We start from the raw sequence: 23,194 nt of genomic DNA, 5'->3' as shown, positions 1-23,194 counted from the left end.
TCTAACGAATTGCGTTACCAGTGGCACAGTCTTGGAGCATCCCAGCCTACAGGTGTTGTACTGGCTGGTTTTGTGCGTCAACTTGACACAAGCTAGAGTCACCAGAGAGGGAGGGGCCTCAGCTGAGGAAATGCCTCCATGAGATCCAGCTCTATGGCATTTTCTCAATTAGTGATCAGTGGGGGAGGGCCCATGGCGAGTGGTACTATCCCTGAGTTGGTGGTCCTGGGTTCTATAAGAAAGCAGGCTGAGCAAGCCAGGGGAAGCAAGCCAGTGAGCAGCACCCCTCCATGGCCTCTGCATCAGCTTCTGCCTCCAGGTTCCCGCCCTGCTTGAGTTCCTGTCCTGACTTCCTCCAACTATGATCTGGAAGTGTAAGCCAAATAAACCATTTCTTTCGCAACTTGCTTTTTGGTCGTGGTGTTTCTTTGCAACAACAGAAATTCTAACTAAGGTGTCTGGTTTGTCTTCGGAGGAGGAAGCACGGTAAGGCCTCATCTATAAAATATGACAACTGATACTTGGTTTCTCTCAGGACGACAGTGGGGACAGAGGGCATGGAGAAAGGATAAGAAAACCATCTGTCGGGGACTGGAGAGATGGCTTAGTGGTTAAGAGCATTGGTTGCTCTTCCAGAGGTCCTGAGTTCAATTCCCAGCAACCACATGGTGGCTTACAACCATCTGGAATGGGATCAGATTCCTTATTCTGGTGTATACATAAAATATAAATCTTAAAAAAAAAAACCCATCTGTCATTTATGTAGCGACTAGCGTGGTCCCCGCACTATTACAGCCTTCCAATCCTCTCTGTAGCCCTGAATCTCACGGGAGTTGCACAGGTAGGACCTGGGGGTCTGGGGTCTGGGTCCAGAGCCTGCACCTCTGCCCACGCCCTTCATTGCTGCAGAGTCCAGGTTTATCTTCCGTCTGCTTGTCCCAACATGGCTGGGACAGCACAGTGTAGGCTGCAGTGATTTCTCTCTCTCCATGACAGCAGGTGGCTCTCTCTGTGGCAGTGATATCTGGGTCCTAGGTTGACTCACTCTCTGGAGGAGCATCACTACTCTGCTTATAGTCATTTCCTCCACCCTTCCACCAGCACGGGTCATCTCCTGAGAGGGGTAAGGAGGTGAGCTGGACTGAATGAGTGTTCTGCCTTGTCCTTCACTCGTATCTCCCAATTTCCCGCTGTTTTAGGTCAACAGGCATTTACCGACGGGCTCAATTTCATAAGACAACTTACTTTGCAAAGTAAAGGAATGTGACATTTAAACCATGATACTCCTGCTCCCGCGGCCCCCCCCCCCCCCCCCCCCCGTCCCCCTGGGAACAGGACTGCTCTTCCAGGAAGGGGACTTGGCTATTCTTTCACTCTCCCCTGTCCCCTGTGTGCCACAGAAGGTCCCCTCATTCTAGCTTATTCAAACTTCCCTCCCCAAACTGGCTCCCTGGCCCCTTTCCGCAGCAGGCTAGAACAAGTACCACTAACCCCAAGCCAAAATAAGCTGGGCACAGCAACGCGGTTGGCTTTTGTCCCCTTCGATCTGGCCTTTCATCTTGTCCTTTCACTTCCCAACAGAATCTCCAATTCCCCTTGGACTTCCTGTTCATTCTCCAGCCCCCAGGCTTCTGCCCCATTTCTCTCCGAGTCAGCTAGCCACAGACTAGGTGGGAAGGACAATATCCAACTCACAGGGGCGCTTGCCTCTGTGACCACATCCACCTCTCCCTTGGAGACCATGCCTCCCTTTGTGACTATGCCCTCCCTCCATCCTCCATCCTTGGATAACCAGTCTTCTGATTGTCCCTTCTCAGTTCGTCTCTTCAGTGTTAGATTTTTAGTGTCCTCAGGGACCTCTCTTCTTGTTCTTCCCAGTCCTCAGTGACTTCATCTATCCTGTGGATACTTCAGAGCTCCAGATCTGAGTTCAACTCTTTTTATTTATTTATTTTTTTGGTTTTTCAAGACAGGGTTTCTCTGTGTAGTTTTGGTGCCTGTCCTGGATCTTGCTCTGTAGACCAGGCTGGCTTTGAACTCACGGAGATCTGCCTGGCTCTGCCTCCTGAGTGCTGGGATTAAAGGCATGCTCCACCACCGCCCGGCTCTGAGTTCAAATCTTCCACCTACTGTTCAGGGTTCCTTAATGCCGGCATTGTGCTTCCAGCAGCACGCTGGAGCACACTTGTGATCCCAGTGCTGGGGAGCAGAAAGAAGGATCAGTTCAGGCTTGCTGGCAGCCAATCAAGTAGAATAGCTAAGCTTCAGGTTCAGTGAGGAACCCTGTCTCAAAATAGAGAACAGCTGAAGACATCTGACATTGACCTCTGGCCTCTCCACACACGTGTGCATTTGCAACTGAACACACCCCCTCCCCACCAACACATGCCTATATACACATGAGGCTACATAAGAAGACATTGTCTTACATAAAAATTTAAAGGCCCTATTTCCTGGATGTCTGTGGGAGCGATGCCAGTTCTGCTTGCAGATCTGTGTTGGGGACTAGGCAAAGTGATGCCCATGAGTGCCAATCACAGGTAAAGTGGGCTGTTGTCACTCAAGTCTTAGGGGCTGAGCTCCCTCAGGGCTCAACCTATTCAGTCATCATAAACCAGACTCAAGTCTGGTCATGGCAGGAACTTCTCACTGTTGTTGGGACCAGGGCCAAGACTGGGGCTATGGTCTGGCCAGGCCATGCAGAGTCCATGCTGGCACTGCACCATGCTGGTACTGGAACCCCTTGCTTGGGCCACAGGTGTCATCTGCCTTGCAGATAGTCCACTTGACCCGTTCACCTCTTCCTCTTTAGTTGACATGAGTCAATTTCAAGTTCTGACGACTTGCGTGTTTTGTCATTGTTTTGAGGCAGGGTCTGATGTAGCTCAGGCTGGTTTTGGACTCAATATGTAGCCAAGGATGACCCTGAATCCCCGAGCCAGATGCCATCACTTCCTGAGTATTTGGAGTACAGGTATATCTACCAAACTCTACTTAAAAGTGTAGAAACTGAGGCAGAGATCCTGAGGACTCTGCTGATGTCACCTAGCAGGGTTCATCTCCAAGACTGATCCAGAATGAGCCAAAGCATGCCTAACTAGTTATTGATCCCTCCCTGACCAACCTTAGCCCAGGAAGACGTCCATGCCCATGTCTCACCACTCATCACCCACCCTACACTTACCACATTGCTCTTTTTTTTTTTTTTTTTTTTTTTTGAGACAGAGTTTCTCTGTGTAGCTTTGCGCCTTTCCTGGATTTTGCTCTGTAGACCAGGCTGGCCTCGAACTCACAGAGATCCGACTGCCTCTGCCTCCCTAGTGCTGGGATTAAAGGCATGCACCACCACCGCCTGGCCACATTGCTCTTCTGTGGTACCCATGAAGGATTTTTATAGCAGTGGTCCACACACCTATCTATCTTTGCCCTTTGACCCCGACCTTCAGGAGGAGGACAGAGAATGTAGATTTGATTTCTGCATTTCCATCTGCTTCAGAGCTAGCACTGAACAGGTCAGAGACAATAGTGTTAGGCCATGGTGGTACACGCCTTTAATCCCAGCACTCTCGAGGCATAGGCAGGTGGATCTCTGAGAGTTTGAGGTCAGCCTGGTCTACTTAGTGAGTTCCAGGACAGCTAGGGCTGTTATACAGAGAAACCCTGTCTTGAAAAATCAAAAGACCCACCCCTCGATGAAACTAACCAAACACACCCACCCACCAAAACAAAACAAAAAAGAATAAAACAAAACTAAACAAAAATAGTGTTAGCGCTCATGGGCCATTCAGGGAAAATGTTCGTTCATTCAAACATTTTATTTGTTTTTTTGAGACAAGGTCTCACTGTAGTTCTGCCTGACCTGGAACTTGCTATGTAGACCAGCTGGCCTTGAACTCATAGAGATGCACCTGCCTCTGCCTCCTGAGTGCTGCGATTAAAAGTGTGTGCCACCACACCTGGCTCTTGCTCACTTTAAAAACTTGTGTGTGTGTGTGTGTGTGTGTGTGTGTGTGTGTGTGTGACACTTGTGTGAATACAGGAGCCACAGCACCCATGTAGAATGTCTGTCTTCACCTTCTACCTTGTTTGAGACGGGCCTCTTTTTCCCTGTTTCCTCCTCCCATCTCACTGCTGGAACACTGGAATTAAACACCCGTGCTACCACATCAGGCTTTACATGGGTTCTGGGAATCAAACTCAGGTCCTCAGGCGGGTGATTTACCCACTGAATCATCTACCCAGCACTGTTGTGCTCATTTTTCCCCAACATCCTCCTTGGCCCTCCAGACCCAGACCCACGGCCACAGAGGCTTTCCAAAGGCCCTCAGATTGGGACTCTCCCTGAGGTCCTGCCCTGGAACTGGTGTCCTGGATTTCCAAAATCTTTTTCCTGGCCCAGTATCCCCTGTGCCAACCATGCGTGAGAAAGAATGAATTTTTTATTTTTATTTTTTTAGTTTTTGATTTTGGTTTTTCGATTCACCTGCCTCTGCCTCCTGAGTACTGGATCAAAGACATGCACCACCATCACTCAGTGACAAGGGAAGACTCATCTATTTCTTTTTGTTATTTATTTATTTATTTATCTATCTATCTATTTATTTATTTATTTATTTTGAGACAGGTTTTCTTTGTGTAGCCTTGGCTGTCCTAGAACTCACTATGTAGACTAGGCTTGGCCTTGAACTCAGAGATTTACCTTCCTCTGCCTCCCAAGGGCTGGGATTAAAGGCATGGGCCACCCACCGCCAGGCTGAAGTGGTACTTTTCTCATCTTCTAGATTTCATCATGAGTAAAACAAGGCTCAGGAGACTTAACTCATTGCCCACTACCAGCCCAAAGGGCCCCTCCCAAATTTGACAGACTTCATCACCTTGACCCAGGACCTTTGACCTTCTGCAATATATCCATTTACTCATTCTCCAGTGAAATGCCACCTGGAGTAAATGAATGCTCCTCTGGAGCCACAATCCCTGTAAGAACCGGTTACATTCCTCATGATGTAAATTGATGGTTTTTTTTTTTTTTTTTTTTTTTATCAACCCTGTACTATGTCCAGGGGATCCAGAGTGCTCATGTTCTACGAAACCCAGAACAACCCTGAGGTTTCCATCAGTGCCTTTGCTGTGAGTCTCTGGCCTACAAACACCGTAGATACATGTGGGTGCTATACGACACTTTAATGTCCATCCCCCATCACATTGGGAGCATGAGGCAGGTGTGGGGTGGGTGTGGGAAGCCTGGTGAATCTGGAAATGAAGACCCTGACATCCAAGATGACTCAGTGTGTGTATGGGTAATCCTAAGATCTGCCTGAAAGGGTCTCCCTGTCCTTTGCTATTAGAAAACTATTCTAATGATGAGTCATCTGGAAGATATGAATGTTACCTGGTCTTCCAGCTGGAAATGCCACTAATTAGATTTATCTGGGTCGCAAAATTATTCCTTTAAAAGGCAAAGTAGGGCAGCCTACAAGAACGAAAAGACACATACTTTAGAGGAAGACTGAATTCGGGATCTACCCTGAGCCTCTGCACGGCTCAGCCCTCAGTACAAATGACCCAGCCTCTCTAGGCCGTGATTTTCCCATCCGTAAAACTGGAGTAATGATGCCTGCCCAACAGGGAGGCTGGGTTGGACAAAATGCAGTGTGAAGTATCCAGTCCAGTGTCTGGAACACAGTAGGTGTTTCATGAAGGCATCTCTGGGTGTTAGTCCAGTTTGAGTTTGGTCATTGCCAAACTGCCTGTCATCTCACCATTCAAGCTGGGCCGGGGCCAGATTCCTAAACACCCGAACTCCACATCCACATCGGGTCAGAGCTTCTCGCAGGCTAGAGGCTGGCAGCAGGTGGAGGGCGAGGACTCAACGACCCCTCCCTCATCCCAGACCCACACCCAGCGCAGTGCCTACGCGGAGACTGCACAGCGATGCTTTAGGAGGCGGGGCCCGCGGGGGGTTAGGTGACGTCACGCAAGGAGGAGGGGCTGCGTCTATGGGCGGAGCCCCGAGATGGTCAGGGCCCGACTGAGTCCCCGGCTCCGCCCCCGGAGGGAGGCTGCGGAGGGGCAGACCGGAAGTCCTTCCGCCTCCGCCCGCCTCCGTGCTCATTGCCTCGTCTCCGTCGGCCCGGCGAGCGAGGTCGTGCCCCGGAAGTAAAGGGGCCATGTTGATGGGTGACCCCGAGAGAGGTACTGGGCGAGTGGAGAGTCCTGAGGAGAGGTAGCGCGTGGCCCGCGGGTGAGTGAGGGAGCGAATCAGGGCGGCCGGGGATCGCCCTCTTGGCGCTCGGGCCGACCGAGGCTACCGGCTCCCTCTGGGGCCTCCGAGCCTCGTCCCGCCCCGCCTCAGACCGGGGATCATCCAGCCTGACTGGCCCCGGGGTCTCCGTCCCCGCCCTCCGGGAGTTGTACCCTGACCGGGGCCTATAGCCGGTCACTCAGCGACCTTGTTCCAGCCCATGCGTGACGCTGGCCTTCCAGCCCTCCGTTGTTTTTCTGCGTCTCTTGCAGCACCGGAGACCCTTAGGACCGAGGGGAGCTGCTCTGCAGTTAGGGGGAAAGAGACAGAGACGGTGGCTTGCCCAGGTTCGCGCTGGAAGTTTAAGAGAGGTCGGAGGCTCCTGTCTCGGGGCCCAAAGTCCTGATCCTTTTTTTCTTTTCCAACTAAATACTCCCTTCACTCCTCCAACACATTTCGGCTCCTCCAACGATCGTTTCTTCCACGTAGGGATTTTGGGAGGATTCATCCACCTAGCAGTTATGAGCCTGTTGTGCACTGGGCCCTGGCTGGGAAAGTTTGCTGAACACCCGGAAGTGCTGCACGCATGTAAGGCCCCCTCATTCCAGCGAGTTAGGGTCTGGATTGTTGTGGCAGGTGGGCAGATGACTTCTTTTGGGAACGTCGTCAGTTACTTGTCGAACATCTTTAATCTCAGCTCTTAGGAGGCGGAGGCAGAGGCAGGCAGATCTCAGTTCGAGGCCAGCCTGGTCTACATGGTGAGTTCCAGGACTGCCAGGGCTCTGTAGAGAGACTCAGTCTCAAAAAAACAAAAACAAAAACAAACAAACAAACAAACAAAACCCAAAATAAACAAAAGCAAAAATAAAAAAAAAAAACACAAAGGGGTAGAGGGATGGCATTTCCAGAGGACCCGATTTCAATTCTCAGCACCTACATGTTGGCTTACAACCATCTATTACTCCAGTCTCGAGAATATGACACGGTTAGATTTGTAAGGCACCAGGTATACAGTGGTGTGCAGACAAGCATTCAGGCAAATACCCATACACATAAAGTAAAAAATAAAAAAGTTACTAAAACAACAACAACAACGAAGAACGCCTCTCAAGGTAATGCTCCTTATATGGTGGTGCCAGGATGCAGATATGGCTGAATCCTTGTCTTTAATCACCCTAGGCCATACCTTCTGGTAAAGTTCCATTGTGGGTGCTTTGCAGGAGGAGTTCTCAAAATAACCTTATATAGTAGGTATTCTCAGGATGTGATTGTTATCTCTGTTTTACAGCGAGGAAGGGGATACTCAGTGGGCTTATGTACTTTTTACTAAGTGCCATGGCAGTGGGATGTCACAGCCAGGACTCAGGCTCAGGCAGTCTACTTCTTGAGCTCTAGTGAGCCATAAGCTGACCTTCCCCAGGAGGGGCTCTACCATGAAGTCCTTGGAAGTCTCTGTCGTTAAGGTTCCCTGACCCGGTGCCTAAGGCCCAGCCGTCATCAATTCTGATTCTGGACTTCTGTGTCTTCTGTTTAGAGTGTAGTGCTTGTCGTCCCCCATGGCCCCGTGGAGCCGAGAGGCGGTTTTGAGTCTGTACCGGGCTCTGCTGCGCCAAGGCCGAGAGCTTCGCTACACTGATCGAGACTTCTACTTTGCTTCCATCCGCCGTGAATTCAGAAAAAATCAGAAGCTTGAGGATCTAGAGGCTCGGGAGAAGCAGCTGGAGAAGGGCCTGGTCTTTCTCCGTAGCAGACTCGGAGGCCTTATTTAGGAGTCTCTCTTTCCCTCCTACCCTGATTCCAAGAAGAGGACAAAGGTGCCTTCAGTAGAGACTCCTGGCTCCCCCCACCCCACCTCACAGATGCTTTAGGAAACCTCAGGTAGGTAGACCCTTGATCCTGGAAGTTTCTTTTTTTCTGATGTAAGAAGCTAGGAAAGGGACGACCTTTCCTTTATCATCAAAGAATGTCCTTTATTCTCTAAAACTCACTAAATACAGACACGTCAATAGAAGTGGGTCCTATTACTGAGAAACATGGGCCTTGGATTACAAGCCACACCAAAACAGAATTGGCATCATTTTATTCCATAGACTATTCTATATATTAGAATATTAGAAAAGATAGTGGTTAAAGTCATTAGAGTTCAGTTTCAAGCCAGCTGCTGCTCAGTTTATAATTGTATTGCACCCTACTTCCTGAAACAGGAGTTTATCATCATGCATAATTGGTATAGCAATCATAGTATTCAGTGCCTGTTTTCCAATATTGGCACTGCTAACTAGTAGCTAAGTCTCTAAGCCTCCCCAGGCCTTCATTTCATCATCTGTGAAATGGAAGTAATAGTGCTTAATCTCTTTGGGTTCTCTGTGAATTGACCTGGACAGTGGACAGACAGCACTGAAATGGTACTTGGCATGTGGAGTGTTATCCCTGTATTTTCTTAAATTCAAAGTTACATTTTTATCACGGGTGTGGGTACATGTGCCATAGCATGCTTGTGGAGGTCATAAGACTTGTGGGAGTTGGTTCTCTCTGTCTATTTTGGGGGTCTTGGCAATTAAACTCTGGTCTTCAGGCTTGTTGGCAAGTGTGTTTATCCACTGAGCCATCTCACTGGCCCTAGCTCTTTTTATTCTTGGAGACATTGCCATCAGGAAGCCCCACTGCGGCATAATGGCCATGTTTAATTCAGGAACCTTTCAGAGGTCCCTTTTTATGCCTAGACTCTGGGGCTAGAGAATAAAGATGGGTCCATTAAACTTTAGACTAGGGCTATGAGCACTTGTTTTTGCAGAAGATCCAGGTTTGATTCCCAGCACCCAGAAGATTGCTCATAACTATCTATAACTTCAATTCCAAGGGATCCAATGACCTCTTCTGACCTCCATGGGCACCAGGCATACACATGGGCCACAGATATTATATTGCAAACAAAATACATATACATAAATAAATCTTAAAAACAACAACAACCACCAACCTAAGGAGGAGTTGGGTGGGAAGTAATTCTGGTATGAACAGTGCTGTGCGGGCACTGTATAAAAAGTTATGGAGACAGGAATGAAGATAGCTTGCACTTAGTTTGGGTGGTAGGAGAGAATTATAGTTGCAGGGAAGACATTTGAGGTCTGCCTCCCTTGAGAAGCAGAAACTTGCTGTGGTGGGGAGAAAATAAATGGATGTCTGGAGGTGGGAACTGCACTTTGTAGCTGGGAAACAGGTTTGTTGTGGTTAGAATGGTACAAGGAGTGACTGGAGTTGAAGTTGGGCCAGGGGTGGAAGGACATTGAATTTCCTGTTAGGGAGGCAATAGCTGACTGGGGGACTGTCACAGCTTTCTAAGAAGGGAACGATGGGAACATTTGTGTTTTGGAGTATGCCAGGGTAGTGTGGAGGATAAATTGGTGAGAGATACTAGAGGTGGTGAATTTGGTCAGATGATGGAGGTACTGAGGTGCTCACATGTAAATAACAGTGTAGACAACAGTAGGGCTTGTGACCACTGAGAGAGAAGGGGAAAGGCTGAAACATAAAGCTTGACCATGATCATACGTCCTGGTAATTCCAGCACTCAGAAAACTGAGGGAGGAGGAGTTTAGTTTGAAGCTAGCCTGGGCAACATAGGTGTTCCAAAACAAGGAAAAGGAGGAAAATACATACACATTAATAAAGTATGACTGTGGTATAAGGCTTGCCAGTTGGGTAGAGGGTAATGCTTACTGAGACAGAAAGCAGGAACCTTAGGTAATGACTCTCAGTTCTCAGTCACACTTCCATCGGTCAGTAGACCCACCTTTTGCAGTACAGGACCAGGGTTGGGTGGTGTGCATGGAATCCTGCATGCTCGGGGAAGGGCAGTGGGTCTGAAGAAGTGGGGAGTTACTGAAATGCATTCTGATGTTTTGATTGTGAATTGTATTAATTTAAATCTTGCCATCAAGGGAAAATGAAAAGCTAGGTATGATGGTATAAACCTGTAATCCTAGTACTCAGGAGGCTGAGGCCAGAGGACCACAAAGGTAGCCTGGGGTAGGGAGTAAATTTCAGGTCAGCCTGGGACACACAGCAGCTTATGTCTGGAAAGGCCTGGGACAGGTAGTAAATTTCTTCAGCTTGGGCTAAAGAACTGCCTGTGTCTTAGGAAGAAATCAACGAAACAAAACCCCTCCAGTGCCATAGGGGTAGTTCATTCATTACAGTAGATACTTAATATGTCAAACATTACATTCTTGCAGCAGTGAATGTGCCAGAATGCTCCCTTGAAGCTATAGTGGCTTAGAGGTCTAGTGGTTAGAGACAAGCGGTGGGGTGGTGTTGCAGGCTGGTTGGGACTCATGGATTAGTTCTCCCAGCAGCATAAGCTCTAGATTCAAACCCTGGCTGCACACTTTACTGATGTGTAAGTTACTCTAGGCTAGTGACAGAACACGTACTTCAGTTTCTTTTTTCTTTCTTTTTTTTTTTTTTTTTTTCTTTTGGTTTTTCGAGACAGGGTTTTTCTGTGTATCTTTGCGCCTTTCCTGGAACGTACTCTGTAGCCCAGGCTGGACTTGAACTCACAGAGATCCGCCTGGCTCTGCCTCCCGAGTGCTGAGATTAAATGCATGTGCCACCACTGCCTGGCCAGTTTCTTCATCTTTAAATTGGAGATAAGAGCCAGATATGATCATATGTGCCTGTAATCACAGCACTTAGGAGGAGGCAGGAAGATTAGGAAATTGAGGCTACCTGGGGAGTTGGAGGCCAGCTTGGGTGACATGGTTCTAGGGAAGGACTCATGGTTGATCCCCTTTAAGAAATGACAAGTTACCACCTCTGTGGAGCACTTAGAATGAAGGCCCAAAGACTGGGGATGAGTTGCTCGTTTTTATGTTAGGTTCAGTAATTGACAGCTGTGTGGATATAGGCTGGATATGGTATATAATCTAATAAGGATGGATCGAGAGGGAAGTCCAGCAAGGCCTGCCTTCCTGTGTGGGTCTTTCTGGCCCCTGAGTTGTCATTTCTTCCTGTCAGGTATAGGGCACGTCCTTTTCTGGAATAGGTTTTTTTTGTTGTCGTTTTATTTGTTTGTTTTTGTTTTTTTGAGACAGGGTTTCTTTTCTTTTTTCTTTTCTTTTTGTTTTTTCTTTTTTTTTGAAGGCAAAAAGCAGACTCGTTTATTCAATAATGGGGAAGGCCTTATATACCCTCCTCCCAGCACCTAAGCTATGTCCTAAACTGGTGGCATTTCGTGGTCATCCCTCATTGGCTGGGCATGCTCAGAAACTCTGACAGTGCCTGCTGCTAGGCCCTCAGGCAGACTCCAGGTTGGCTCATAAGGAAGTACGTTGTGTACATGCCTTGGCAACTGGTTTGAGCCAATTTCTTTGACCCCCTGGGCCTGTCCTACTACAACAGTGTACTAATACCCCACAACAGCACCATCTTGGAAGTATGGAGCAACAAGAATCCTCAACTGATGCTGAATCTGTGGCTCTCAGGTCTTGGCTACCCTAGCTGTTCAGAACCACCAAACAGATAAGACCATAGGATCTGAACAATTGAAGGCCATGAGAGACAGGGTTTCTTTTATTTATTTATTTAAACAAACATTCATAATCATTATTTTATACAGATATAGATATGTAAATACAACATTGAGTTCAGTGGTCCTTCAGCATTTTCCATTTAAATTTTTTTTTTTTTGAACATAAATACAGGTAATAATTCTAAAGTCCAGAGTTATTTGAAAGTGGAAAATATTTTCTCTGTAGAGAATAGTAAAAATGATAACATTTCCCAATAAACCCTTTTAAGTCGAATAATAGCTGAATTATACATATAAATATTGATTAGATTCTGGGATACAGAAAAAACCTATCTTCATCTATTCAGAGAGCTATGTTTTACTTAAGTTGTGTGAGATTCCTATTCATCTTCCCCTTCACTGTTTGATTTACAGCAGACATTTTTCTATAGGCTAATCCATAATCTAAAAAGATTTTAGCCTTCCCTCCTGAACGAACGGCCAGCATATTCTGTCATCAGTTTGATACAGTACAAATTCTTATCCTAATAGTGAAATGTTTCATTAAAGCATGCCCAGTGATTGGGTAAAACCAAAATTTATTATAAGCCACAATCATCCTAGGGTCCCCCTGCTATATAGCCTCCCTGGTTCTGTGGGTTGCAGTCTGATTGTTCTTTATCCACTTATGAGTGAGTACATACCATGTTTGTCCTTCTGAGTCTGGGTTACCTCACTGAGGATGATATTTTCTAGTTCCATCCATTTGCCTGAAAACCTCATGCTGTCATTATTTTTCTCTGCTGAGTAGTTTTCCATTGTGTATATGTACCACATTTTCTTAATCCATTCTTCAGTTGATGGGCATCTAGGTTGTTTCCAGGTTCTGGCTATTACAAATAGTGCTGCTATGAACATAGTTGAGCATGTATCTGTGGTATGATTAAGCATTCCTTGGGTATATACCCAAGAGTGGTATGGCTGGGTCTTGGGGTAGATCGATTCCCAATTTTCTGAGAAACCGCCATACTGATTTCCACAGTGGTAAGACAGAGTTTCTTATTTTTGTGTCTAGGGGAAATAGTTTAAATAAAACTTGCTTGAAGTGTTCACAGAGTGTAATTCTTTCCAGCCTTCTGCCAGGTCAGTGTTTTCTTTTTCTTTCTTTTTTTTTTAAAGCCATCTTAGGGGCTGGAGTGGAGGCTCAGCAGTTAAGAGCACTGGCTGCTCCTCCAAAGGGGCTGCCTGGGTTCAATTCCTAGTACCCACATGGCAGTTCACAACTGTCTGTAACTGCCCTTCCAGGGGATCTGATACCTTCATAAAGACATACATGCAGGCAAACCCCCAATGTACATTAAATTATTATTTTAATGTATTATTAAATAATTTATTAAATAAATAAATAAATCTTAAAACAAAACAAAAAAATCCCAGCCGTCTTAGGTGGTTTAAGTGAACAGGTCAGTAGTATTATGCAACAGGTTTTCAGAACTTTTATCTGGCTAATCTGAAACTGTACCTGTTAAACACAGTGTTCCTCCTTGCTTGTCCTGAGGGACCAAGCCCGACTCCTTGCCAGGGGAGCTCTTGTCTCCTGGAGGTTGAAGGCAGCAGAATCGGTAGGTAATGGAGGGACAGTAACCTGAATAAGGAAGGTTTAGAATAAGGACCTGTCTCCCTGTTGGAGCTTGTGGGTGCTCTCTTCCAGGTCATCAGGTGTATGATGCCACTGGGTCCTTGGGTCGGCATGAGAGTATTGATGTAGATTATCAGGGAAGCCTTTAGCAAGCCTGCTCTTCGTACCAGTTTTGAGCTCAAGCACAGGAGAGTTTCAGTGTGTTCTTGAGGCTGTTTGAACTTCATCTCAAAACATGCAGTGTAACTGGACAGTCTGTTGCAGCCCTTCTCTCTGGTGGATGGAAGTCTTAACTTAATGACAGCTGTCACTTGTAGGCTGGGTTTATAGCAGATGAAATACTTGGACTCGGTGTTGCAACCAGTGCTTTTCCTCACTACAACCCTGTGGTTTGGGCCCATGAAGCGATCATTATCCCCATTTCATAGCTGAGGGGCTAAGGGACTCATTTGGGTCACCCAACAAATTAGCTCAGGCCCAAGGCAAGTACTCAGGTCTCAGAATTTCTGACTCTAAAACCCATGTTGTACTGTTACGCTGTACCTACCTTGAACTTTCAGTCATCAGCAGGGCCAAGGCCTGACAGGCTCAGTGAGGCCTCTGCTGGCTTCGACTTAGAAGGAAGAGGTACCCTCTGGTCCTGCTGTTGCTTTAAAGGATGGTTTAGAGGGCTCTGCATCCAGTGCTTCTCCCTGTTAGAAATCAGTCTTTCTCTTTCTCTCTTTTTTTGAAATTGGGTTTCTCTGTGTAGCCCTGGCTGTCCTGGAACTCAAACTTAGAGACGTGCCTGCCTCTTCCTCCCCAGTGCTGGGATTAAAGGTATGTACCACCACCAGGCCTTGTAAATCTATTTGTAATGGTTTTTCTTAAAATAGAGGTTTGGGGGCTGGAGAGACGGCTCAGTGGTTAAAGGCACTGACTGTTCTTTCAGAGGACCTGGGTTCAATTCCCAGCACCCACAGGGCAGCTAACAACTGTCTGTAACTCCAGATCTGACACCCTTACACAGACATGCATACAGGCAAAGCACTGATGTACATAGAATAAATAAATTATTAAAAAAAAATAAAACAGTGGTGCACACCTTTAATCCCAGCACTCGGGAGGCAGAGCCAGGCAGATCTCTGTGAGTTCGAAGCTAACCTAATTTACTGAGTGAGATCCAGCACAGGCACCAAAACTACACAGAGAAACCCTGTCTCGAAAAACCAAAAATAAATAAATAAATAGACAAATAAATAAATAAAAGAGGTCATTGCTAGTTGTGTGTCTTTGCTGATGAGAATCCTCTGCCTCCGCTGGGTTTCCTGTCCCATCTCTGTCGCAGTGGAAGCTGGAAGGATGGTGAACAGCTCTCTTTCTGACTCTCCATGTACATACTGTGTTTAACACTTCTTTGCCTGATTCTCTGTGCATCTGAAGTAGGAATATATTTTAACTGAAAGTCAAAGGTAGAGAAAAGGGAAGTGCCATAGTGTGAGTATAGCGGGAAAGAGTATTTTTGGATTTGACAGTGAGTCTTTTCTTTTTTTTTTTTCCTTTTTTGGTTTTTCGAGACAGGGTTTATCTGTGTAGCTTTGGTGCCTGTCCTGGATCTTGCTCTGTAGACCAGGTTGGCCTCGAACTCACAGAGGTTCGCCTGGCTCTGTCTCCTGAGTGCTGGGATTAAAGGCGTGTGCTACCACTGCCTGGTGAGTCTTGTTTTTTTAATGTGGCTTCTGTTGTGCTGGGGTTATAAGCATGTGTCACCATGCCTATCTGTTTCTTTTTTTTTTTTTTTTTTTTTAAGATTTATTTATTTATTATGTATACAGTGTTCTGTCCGCACATATCCCTGCAGGCCAGAAGAGGGCACCAGATCGTATTACAGATGGTTGTGAGCCACCATGTGGTTGCTGGGAAATGAACTCAGGACCTTTGGAAGAACAAGCAGTGCTCTTAACCTCTGAGCCATCTCTCCAGCCCCGCCTATCTGTTTCTTAATCCTAACATTCCCAAAGCAATGGCTAAAGAAGGAAGACCTTGTCTTCCTAGCAACACCACATTGTAAAGGAGTAGGGAGGCTTGTATTGTATGGTGGGATACTTTCCTGCAGCACAGAAATCGGATTGATAATGAACTGAATGTTTGCTCTAGTCTCAGGTCTGTAGACAGACTTTTCTGTGGTATACCTTAGCATTTCTTTTCCTGTGTGTCCAGGTGAGTCACGGGACATGGTGCCTCTCCTCTGGACCCCAGAGTACGCAGTCCTAGATTTTGCATGCAGTAACCTTGATTGCGGTGCGGAGGGACAGAAAGGAATGGTTCTTGTGGTCCCCACTGGTGATGGCTGTGTTGTCTTCATTCTCAGGTGAGCAATGGCAGGCGCTGGTGAGCGCAAAGGCAAGAAGGATGACAACGGCATCGGCACAGCCATTGATTTTGTGCTTTCCAATGCCCGGCTGGTGCTGGGTGTTGGTGGAGCAGCCATGTTGGGCATCGCCACCCTGGCAGTTAAGCGGGTAAGTGCTTGCGGCCTGGTCCCAGGATGGGAGGTAGTGAGTTGCCTCTACCTCTGACACTCTGATGCGAGTATAATTTACTCCTCTGGCAGTCTGCTTCTAGGCTTCTGCCATGAAGAGATCACTGAGATGGAAAGAAATGTATCCTAGCAAGTAAAACACAGCAACTAACCCAACTACCCTTCCTTCCCCGATGACCTGAATTAAAATACTAGCCACACATATACTTCTGTTTCCTTTTCTTACTCTTATTTTTAAAACATTTATCTCTATCTGCATACTTTGTGTTGAACTTTACCCTCCGGGTAGACTGGACACCCCTAGAACCTCAACAGTGCTTAGCATGTAGGATCTCTGAAATACTGACAGCCCTCTTAGTCTGTGAGCTCCATATCACAGCTTTAGTTAACCAGACTGAAAATACTTTTTTGCATGGCTGGGTGTGATGGCTCACACCTTTAATCCTGGCACTTGGGAGGCAGAGTTCGAGGCCAGCCTGGGCTACAGAGTGAGTTCCAGGACAGCCTGGTCTACACAGAGGAACCCTGATTTGAAAAACAAACAAACAAAATTATATTTACACTGAATAGGTACAGAATTTTTTTGGGTCATTCCTTAAGCAATCAGGATAATTATTTACATAGCATTTACATTGTATTAGATAATATAAAATTTAAAATACATATAAAGCTGTGCACAGGTTATATATAAGTACAATGACTTTTTTAAAAAGTATTTTATTGGTGTGTAATACTTGTGTGCAGGTGCACAATGGAGATCAGAGGACAACTTTGTGGAGTCAGTTTTCACCTACCTTTATATGGGTTTTGGGGATTGGACACAGACTTGCATTAGTGGGGAGCAAATGAGTCTTCTCACTGTCCCTGTTGTTTGTTTGTTTGTTTGTTTTTTTGGTTTTTCGAGACAGGGTTTCTCTGTGTAGCTTTGCGCCTTTCCTGGAACTCACTTGGTAGCCCAGGCTGGCCTCGAACTCACAGAGATCCGCCTGGCTCTGCCTCCCGAGTGCTGGGATTAAAGGCATGCGCCACCACCGCCCGGCCTAGTTTATTCTTGAAAAGGTGATTAATGAGTAACACTACTGCCTTATTGATTATAAAACACATGTTTTTTTTTTTTTATGTATACTGCTTGAACGCACAGAGATCTGCTTGCCTCTGCCTCTCAAGTGCTGGAATTAAAGACATGCGCCACTACCACTTGGCATGTATACCATAATTTAATTCATATACCAGAATTCAGATCATGAATAGCTGTGATTTTGTTGGACAATCCTGATTTAAGTAAAATTGACTTGTAGTAAAGTGGAAAAAATAATTGTCTGGGGATGTAATTCAGTGGTAGAGTGTTTACCCAGCAAGCACAAGGACCTGGGTTTCATGCCCAGTACCACTATCAACAAAAACAACAAAAAACTTCTAGAACTTAGTAGGGCAAAGAATCTGGGGGAGGAGGAGGGCTGGTGTATGTCCTGGGTCCTCTCTGGTATTACAGATGTATGATCGGGCAATCAGTGCCCCTACCAGCCCCACCCGCCTGAGCCATTCAGGGAAGAGGAGCTGGGAAGAGCCAAACTGGATGGGCTCCCCTCGACTGCTGAACAAGGACATGAAGACAGGCCTGAGCCGGTCCCTGCAGACTCTTCCCACAGACTCCGCTGCCTTTGACACAGGTGAGAGACTCCTTCAACTTTCTGGGCCTGCTCTGCACTTAGACATGGGGAGACATTTCTCAGCACGGAATGTCAGGCAACTTGCCCTTTGTGCCAAGTCCTTCTCCTTCCTGGGACTAGGACTTCTGTGGACTGAGCAAGCTTGGGCAGAGCTCACATGCCTCTCTCTCTTGCCTTGGCAGATACATTCTGCCCACCCCGGCCCAAACCGTTGGCCAGGAGGGGCCAGGTAGACTTGAAGAAGTCACGACTCCGCATGTCCCTGCAGGAGAAACTTCTTTCTTACTATCGGAACCGGGCAGCCATCCCTGCTGGAGAGCAGGCTCGGGCCAAGCAAGCTGCGGTGGACATATGTGCTGAGCTCCGGAGCTTCCTGCGGGCCAAGCTGCCTGATATGCCACTTCGGGACATGTACTTGAGTGGCAGCCTCTATGATGATCTGCAGGTAACAGAGTTCTTAGGAAGGGTGGGACTGGGCACAGACAGATACTTCTCAGTATTGTGGGTGCTCAAGAAAGTCACTGTGTCTGGGCCTCAACTGGAAAGCCTCTTGCTTGTAAATCCTGCCCCACAGCAGTATTTTTTCTCTGCTCCGTCCTTTCTCACTTTTTAAGTCATACTTATACTTTTTAAGAAGCTATAGGGCTGAGGATGTGGCTCAGTTGGTATAGCTTAGTTGTATTGTGCTCTGGGTGCAGTCCCCAGCATTGCATAAAACAGGCATAGTGACCCAGGCCTGTCATCTCAGCTCTCAGGGGGCAGAGGGATCAGAAGGTTAGGGTCATCCTTAGCCATGTAGTTTGAGACCAACCTGGGTTATATGACATCCTGCCTCAAAAATAAACAAAAAAAAACCCAAAGCCCGAACCAGGGTAGCCGTACACAACCTGTCCTTTATTGTCTTCTTGTCCTGTTTCCTGTGTGCTAATTGAATCATTGGTTTCCACTACTGTGGCAAGTGCAGGGTGTGAAGATCTGTGCTGTGAGTAGCATGTCTTATGAATAGCAAAGCCCTTAAAAACCTTGTTAATTCTGGGGCCAGTGAGATGACTCAGCAGGTAAAGGTGCTTGCCACCAAATCTGATGACCCGAGTTCAGTCCCTGAATCCCACATGGTGGAAGGAGAGAACTGACTTCTAAGTTACCTCTGACCTCCACATGCCATGACACGTTACATGTGTGCACATGCACACACTCAACTGTAATAAACAATTAAATCAAAACCGACCCTTTTTAATTTGCTCTGGCAGGTGGTGACAGCTGATCACATCCAACTCATTGTCCCCCTTGTGCTGGAGCAGAACCTGTGGTCATGCTTACCTGGCGAGGACACCATCATGAACATACCTGGATTCTTCCTGGTCCGTCGTGAGAACCCAGAGTACTTTCCTCGTGGTAGCAGTTATTGGGACCGCTGTGTTGTCGGTGGCTACCTGTCCCCAAAGACAGTGGCAGACACGTTTGAGAAGGTAGTGGCGGGCTCCATCAACTGGCCAGCCATAGGGTCCCTCTTGGACTACGTGATCCGACCAGCACCACCTCCAGAGGCCCTGACGCTAGAAGTGCAGTATGAGAAGGACAAACATCTTGTCATTGACTTCCTGCCGTCAGTGACCCTTGGTGACACTGTCTTAGTGGCCAGGCCACACAGGTTAGCTCAGTATGATAACCTGTGGCGGCTGAGCTTGCGTCCTGCTGAGACGGCACGCTTACGGGCTTTGGACCAGGCTGACTCAGGCTGCCGATCTCTGTGCCTCAAGATCCTCAAGGCCATATGCAAGTCCACTCCAGCTCTGGGCCACCTCACTGCCAGCCAGCTAACCAATGTCATCCTCCACTTGGCCCAGGAGGAGGCTGACTGGTCTCCAGACATGCTGGCCGACCGTTTTCTGCAGGCTCTGAGGGGACTCATCAGCTACTTGGAGGCTGGAGTCTTGCCCAGTGCCCTGAACCCCAAGGTGAACCTGTTTGCAGAGCTCACCCCTCAAGAAATAGACGAATTGGGATATACTCTCTACTGCTCGTTGTCTGAGCCGGAGGTGCTGCTGCAGACGTAGGGCAGGGGAAGGCCGGAGTGGGCATCGGGTGGTCAGACCCAGAGTCTCCGTTAGAAACACTTGGCTACATGGTTGCTGCCTCACAGGGTCCCTAGGTGCCTCCTGTTTGGCTGGTCGTTGTCCTGGTCACTTCATGCTAATTAGAATGACATCCCTTTGGTTTCCCCACCCTTCCCTATTTTTGTTACCAAACACTGTGCTCCCTACCGCCTTGCTCTAGGCTGATCTTTCTGGAACGAACAGAGAAGGTGGAGTGCTGGCCTCAGCTGTTGGGTGTTTCGTTTTTTTGCCCCAAATTTCTTGCGTTTCTGTCTTCTCTGCATTCTTCTGCCCTTTGGCCTCTTATTTGCTCTTCTCTGTCTTTTCCTTTCTTGGTCACACCTGTTTGCTCTGCCCCTGGAGCACGTCTGCCTAATGAAGATGTCGCCTGTGGTCTGTACACAAGAGCTGATTGCCTGTTTTCAAGCTGAGCTCTGCAGAGTAATGAGACAGTATTTAGATTTCCGGGGGGAGGCTGGCAGAGTCTCTGCCCTGGCAAATCAGCCTTTGACTCTGCTTCCTGGAAAGCAAGCTCTTCCCCTTCCCCTCCCCTCTCCCAAGCAACTCCTGTTTATTTGTGCTAGGACTTTTTCACCTGGGGATGGTGCACTGACCCCACAGCAGGAGCCGGATGCAGTTGTTTTACTGGAAATTGTGCTGTTTTATGGCAGCACGGGGGACGAGGGGCTCTGTGTTCCCACTGACTGTTTCTGTCTGTGGTCACTAAAGCCACACAGACAGGGAAGGCTGGGGGACTTCACAGGCAGCACCTCCAAGGATGCTGGTTTCCTTTATTGCCAACAGAAGAAGGCCTTGTTTTAGCAGTAGAGGCCAAGGGAGGGCCACAGGAAGCTGAGTGTCAGCTGAAACCCAGTGACCATGTTTTCTTCTTGACAGGCTCTACCTTTCTTAAATGTTGCCTTAGAGCAAGAACATACCCAGGGCCAATGCCTCTCACCTGACCCCTGTCCTCAGCGATCTGAGAGAGTGTTTGCTGAGCACTGTAGGTACCTCCACAGGCCAGAGGGTACATGGACATGCCAGCCCTCGTCCCCCGCCTGTCTCCTGGGGAGACTGGTGCTACCTAGGAGGATAGTACATAGATGAGACCTACAGGAAAGAGTTGGGGCTTCCCACATTGCTGCTAAGATCCATATTTATGGCCATGTAATCGTATCCTACGGGTTGGGGGGAGGGAGGTGTTTACTATATCATGTCAGTGTGTCTTTTTCTTCCGTTCCTGACGAGAGGCTGACAGTATCTGGTTCTCTTCGCCCGTCTAGCATTTGTTCTCCATCAGGTCTTTCTGTTTTACCTGTTACTACCTCTCCAGCAGTGTGACTCTGCAGCTGTGATGGCCCTTCCTAATGAGGGGGAATGAGTGACTATAAATGGCACTGACCCTGCGGCAACCCACCTGAAATTAGGGTAGAGATAGGTACCTGCCAACCCCCCGCCTCCCATAGGTTAGGAGGTGTGAGCCAGGCTCTAGTTAGTTTTCTGCCTCTTCTCCCATATATATGTAAAGACTCCTTCAGGAGTTTCTCTTTGATTTGTGTAAGATAGTATGAGAAACTTGAAAAAGAGAAAGCCAAGAACTTTAAGAACCTTAAATGAAACATGCCCCTGGCTGTTCATAATAATGAAATGGGAGTTGAAGACATGTGTTGCCTAGCTTGGACTGAGTAGGTATAGAAGGGCTGACATTGAGGGGACCAAGGTTCTAGCTGGTGCCTGTTTGGGGGGTGGGGGGCTGTTGATAGACTGCTGCAAAATCAGATTTTATTTAGATAGAGTTGGATTTCCTGTTGTAAGTAGTATAAGACTTTCCCAAGCTGTCATCTCTGAACCGATTCCATTTAAGATACCGGAAAGAGTGCAAACAAAACCCCCAAATCTGAAGATTCTTGTGATGTTAAATATCCCAAATAATCACAGCCGTATGTCATTGTGAATTTAGGCAAACAGTGAATTTGTCTCCTGTCTTCAGGAGCAGCTTTGACTTTGGACTGTGCTTTGTCTTGGCCATCTTTGAAGTCCTCAGAACAAAGAGAGGGGAACAGCTTTGCCCTGTGGGTTGTTCTTAGCTGGGCGGGCCTTCCTCTTTGCTGTCACTTTGTCATATGTATGGGAGGCGGCAGATGCTCTGGGATGCTTGGATGGAGAAGAAAATCTGCCCCTTCTTCCCCCGCACACTGTCGGAGACCCAGAGGCTGTGCCTCCACCCTGCCTTTCTCTACAGTACCTCCCAGACTCCATGCTTGATGCCTGAAGCTGTACTCAGTACCTAGGTAACCAAGCAAATCCCAAGTTTCTTTTGGTTCTTCTCTGTTGCCCTTTCTCTCAAACACGGAATTCAGGATAGCAGTTTTTTCTTCATATTAACAGTTGAGACTTTTTAAAAAATAAATGGAAAAACTGTTGGAGACGCCTTATCTCCTTGGGCAAGGCCCTGGCTGATTTTACTCTACCGTAATCCTCCCTTTAAAGAGCTCAGATGGTTGAGGTGACTCAGCTTCAGGAACAAGGCCCTGAGGGACCCTGAGAGCAGGGGTGTTCCATGTGTTCAGAGCCTTCTGCCAAGGTACACTTCCTTGGGATTACGACTTGGTAAGACTGAGAGCATCTGCTACAACTCTAGCTTTTTTTTTTTTTTTTTTTTTGTTTAAAAGCTCAAGGCTAAGGTAAATGGAGAGGCACTTGGGACTAGAGTTTACCCTTATACTAGGCTGGGAGGTTGTAAGCCTCTTAGACTTATAAATTGCCAAAATACCAGGATGTAGGTTCAGTATTTAACTGCAGACTGGGGGTGAGATGGGTGTTAACTTTTACTTTGATCACCTTCTAGTCTTTAAACTCTTGGTCTGAGGCCAGTTCCACACCTTGCCTTTGTGCCTGCCCTGCCAAGGTTTCAGTGTGGTAAGCTGGTAGAATGGAACCAGTCACCAATCGTGTCCTGTCTGGGCTGGGTCCATATAGGAGCAGCTTAGCTTTGAGGCCCAGAGAACCTTTATTCCTTTTTCTCCTTGAAGGAGGAAATTCAACTGGGGAAAACAGCATCTTCTGCAGCATGGGAAGAAGAAAATAAAAATCTCCTTTCCAACAGCTCTGATGTGTGTATGTGGTATGAAGTATTTCCTTACATGGGTGCTAGGCTAGCTCTGTTTTCAGCTTAAAGCATTTGACTTGGATCTCTGTAGTAGGATGGGGAAAAAGTAGTCACCACACATTCTCCTGTGACCTCTGTAGTGTCAAATCAGGGTCAGTGTTTCTTAACCTTCTGCATGGCCTTATGTCAGGAGCCTTCCTAGAGCGAAGGGAAGACAGTTAAGCTTTTGGTGCCTTTGCTTGAAGGGACTAAACAACTTCTGTATGTCTGCACATGCACTCGAGATTTCTTTGGGGATAAGAAACACCCCATTATGCAGGCCTTGTGCATTCCGGTTGTTGTATTTTTTGTTTTGTTTTGTTTATTGAGACAGGGTTTTATTTTGTAGCTCTGGCTGTCCTGAAACTCA

General features: G+C 47.2%; 2 protein-coding genes across 5 annotated transcripts; both read left to right on the top strand.

Moving 5' to 3' along the window:
* The first annotated feature begins 5,988 nt into the window (after nucleotides 1–5,988).
* LOC131896361 (mitochondrial ribosome and complex I assembly factor AltMIEF1) lies at nucleotides 5,989–8,116 on the top strand. 3 transcript variants are annotated; one of them, XM_059246969.1, is made up of 2 exons: nucleotides 5,989–6,241; nucleotides 7,776–8,116. In XM_059246969.1, the coding sequence occupies exon 2, from the start codon at nucleotides 7,798–7,800 to the stop codon at nucleotides 8,008–8,010; it is 213 nt and encodes a 70-aa protein (XP_059102952.1). In that variant the 5' UTR covers nucleotides 5,989–6,241; nucleotides 7,776–7,797; the 3' UTR covers nucleotides 8,011–8,116. The 3 variants fall into 3 exon arrangements, with proteins under 3 accessions (XP_059102952.1, XP_059102954.1, XP_059102953.1); XM_059246971.1 differs by lacking the exon at nucleotides 5,989–6,241 and adding an exon at nucleotides 6,251–6,588; XM_059246970.1 differs by lacking the exon at nucleotides 5,989–6,241 and adding an exon at nucleotides 6,600–6,999.
* Nucleotides 8,004–19,902, top strand: Mief1 (mitochondrial elongation factor 1). Of its 2 annotated transcripts, XM_059246967.1 has the most exons (5): nucleotides 8,004–8,119; nucleotides 15,740–15,890; nucleotides 17,403–17,580; nucleotides 17,763–18,025; nucleotides 18,831–19,902. In XM_059246967.1, exons 2-5 carry the CDS (start codon nucleotides 15,747–15,749, stop codon nucleotides 19,635–19,637), a joined length of 1,392 nt encoding a protein of 463 aa, XP_059102950.1. In that variant the 5' UTR covers nucleotides 8,004–8,119; nucleotides 15,740–15,746; the 3' UTR covers nucleotides 19,638–19,902. The 2 variants fall into 2 exon arrangements, with proteins under 2 accessions (XP_059102950.1, XP_059102951.1); XM_059246968.1 differs by lacking the exons at nucleotides 8,004–8,119; nucleotides 15,740–15,890 and having other exon boundaries at nucleotides 17,473–17,580; nucleotides 17,849–18,025.
* The last annotated feature ends 3,292 nt before the right edge of the window (nucleotides 19,903–23,194 follow it).

The sequence above is a fragment of the Peromyscus eremicus genome, chromosome 20 (genome assembly GCF_949786415.1).
Source record: "Peromyscus eremicus chromosome 20, PerEre_H2_v1, whole genome shotgun sequence".
In the NCBI taxonomy this organism is placed as follows: Eukaryota; Metazoa; Chordata; class Mammalia; order Rodentia; family Cricetidae; genus Peromyscus; species Peromyscus eremicus.
Note: the sequence above shows the minus strand (reverse complement) of the source record. Positions and strands in the feature narration are given on the sequence as shown.

Bases quoted from the DNA above. Each gene is read 5' to 3' on its own strand.
- Mief1 (XM_059246967.1), top strand. From the start codon at position 15,747: ATGGCAGGCGCTGGTGAGCGCAAAGGCAAGAAGGATGACAACGGCATC. The intron at 15,891-17,402 runs GTAAGTGCTTGC...CTGGTATTACAG, and splicing joins CCACCCTGGCAGTTAAGCGG to ATGTATGATCGGGCAATCAG. The intron at 17,581-17,762 runs GTGAGAGACTCC...TTGCCTTGGCAG, and splicing joins CTCCGCTGCCTTTGACACAG to ATACATTCTGCCCACCCCGG.
- LOC131896361 (XM_059246969.1), top strand. From the start codon at position 7,798: ATGGCCCCGTGGAGCCGAGAGGCGGTTTTGAGTCTGTACCGGGCTCTG.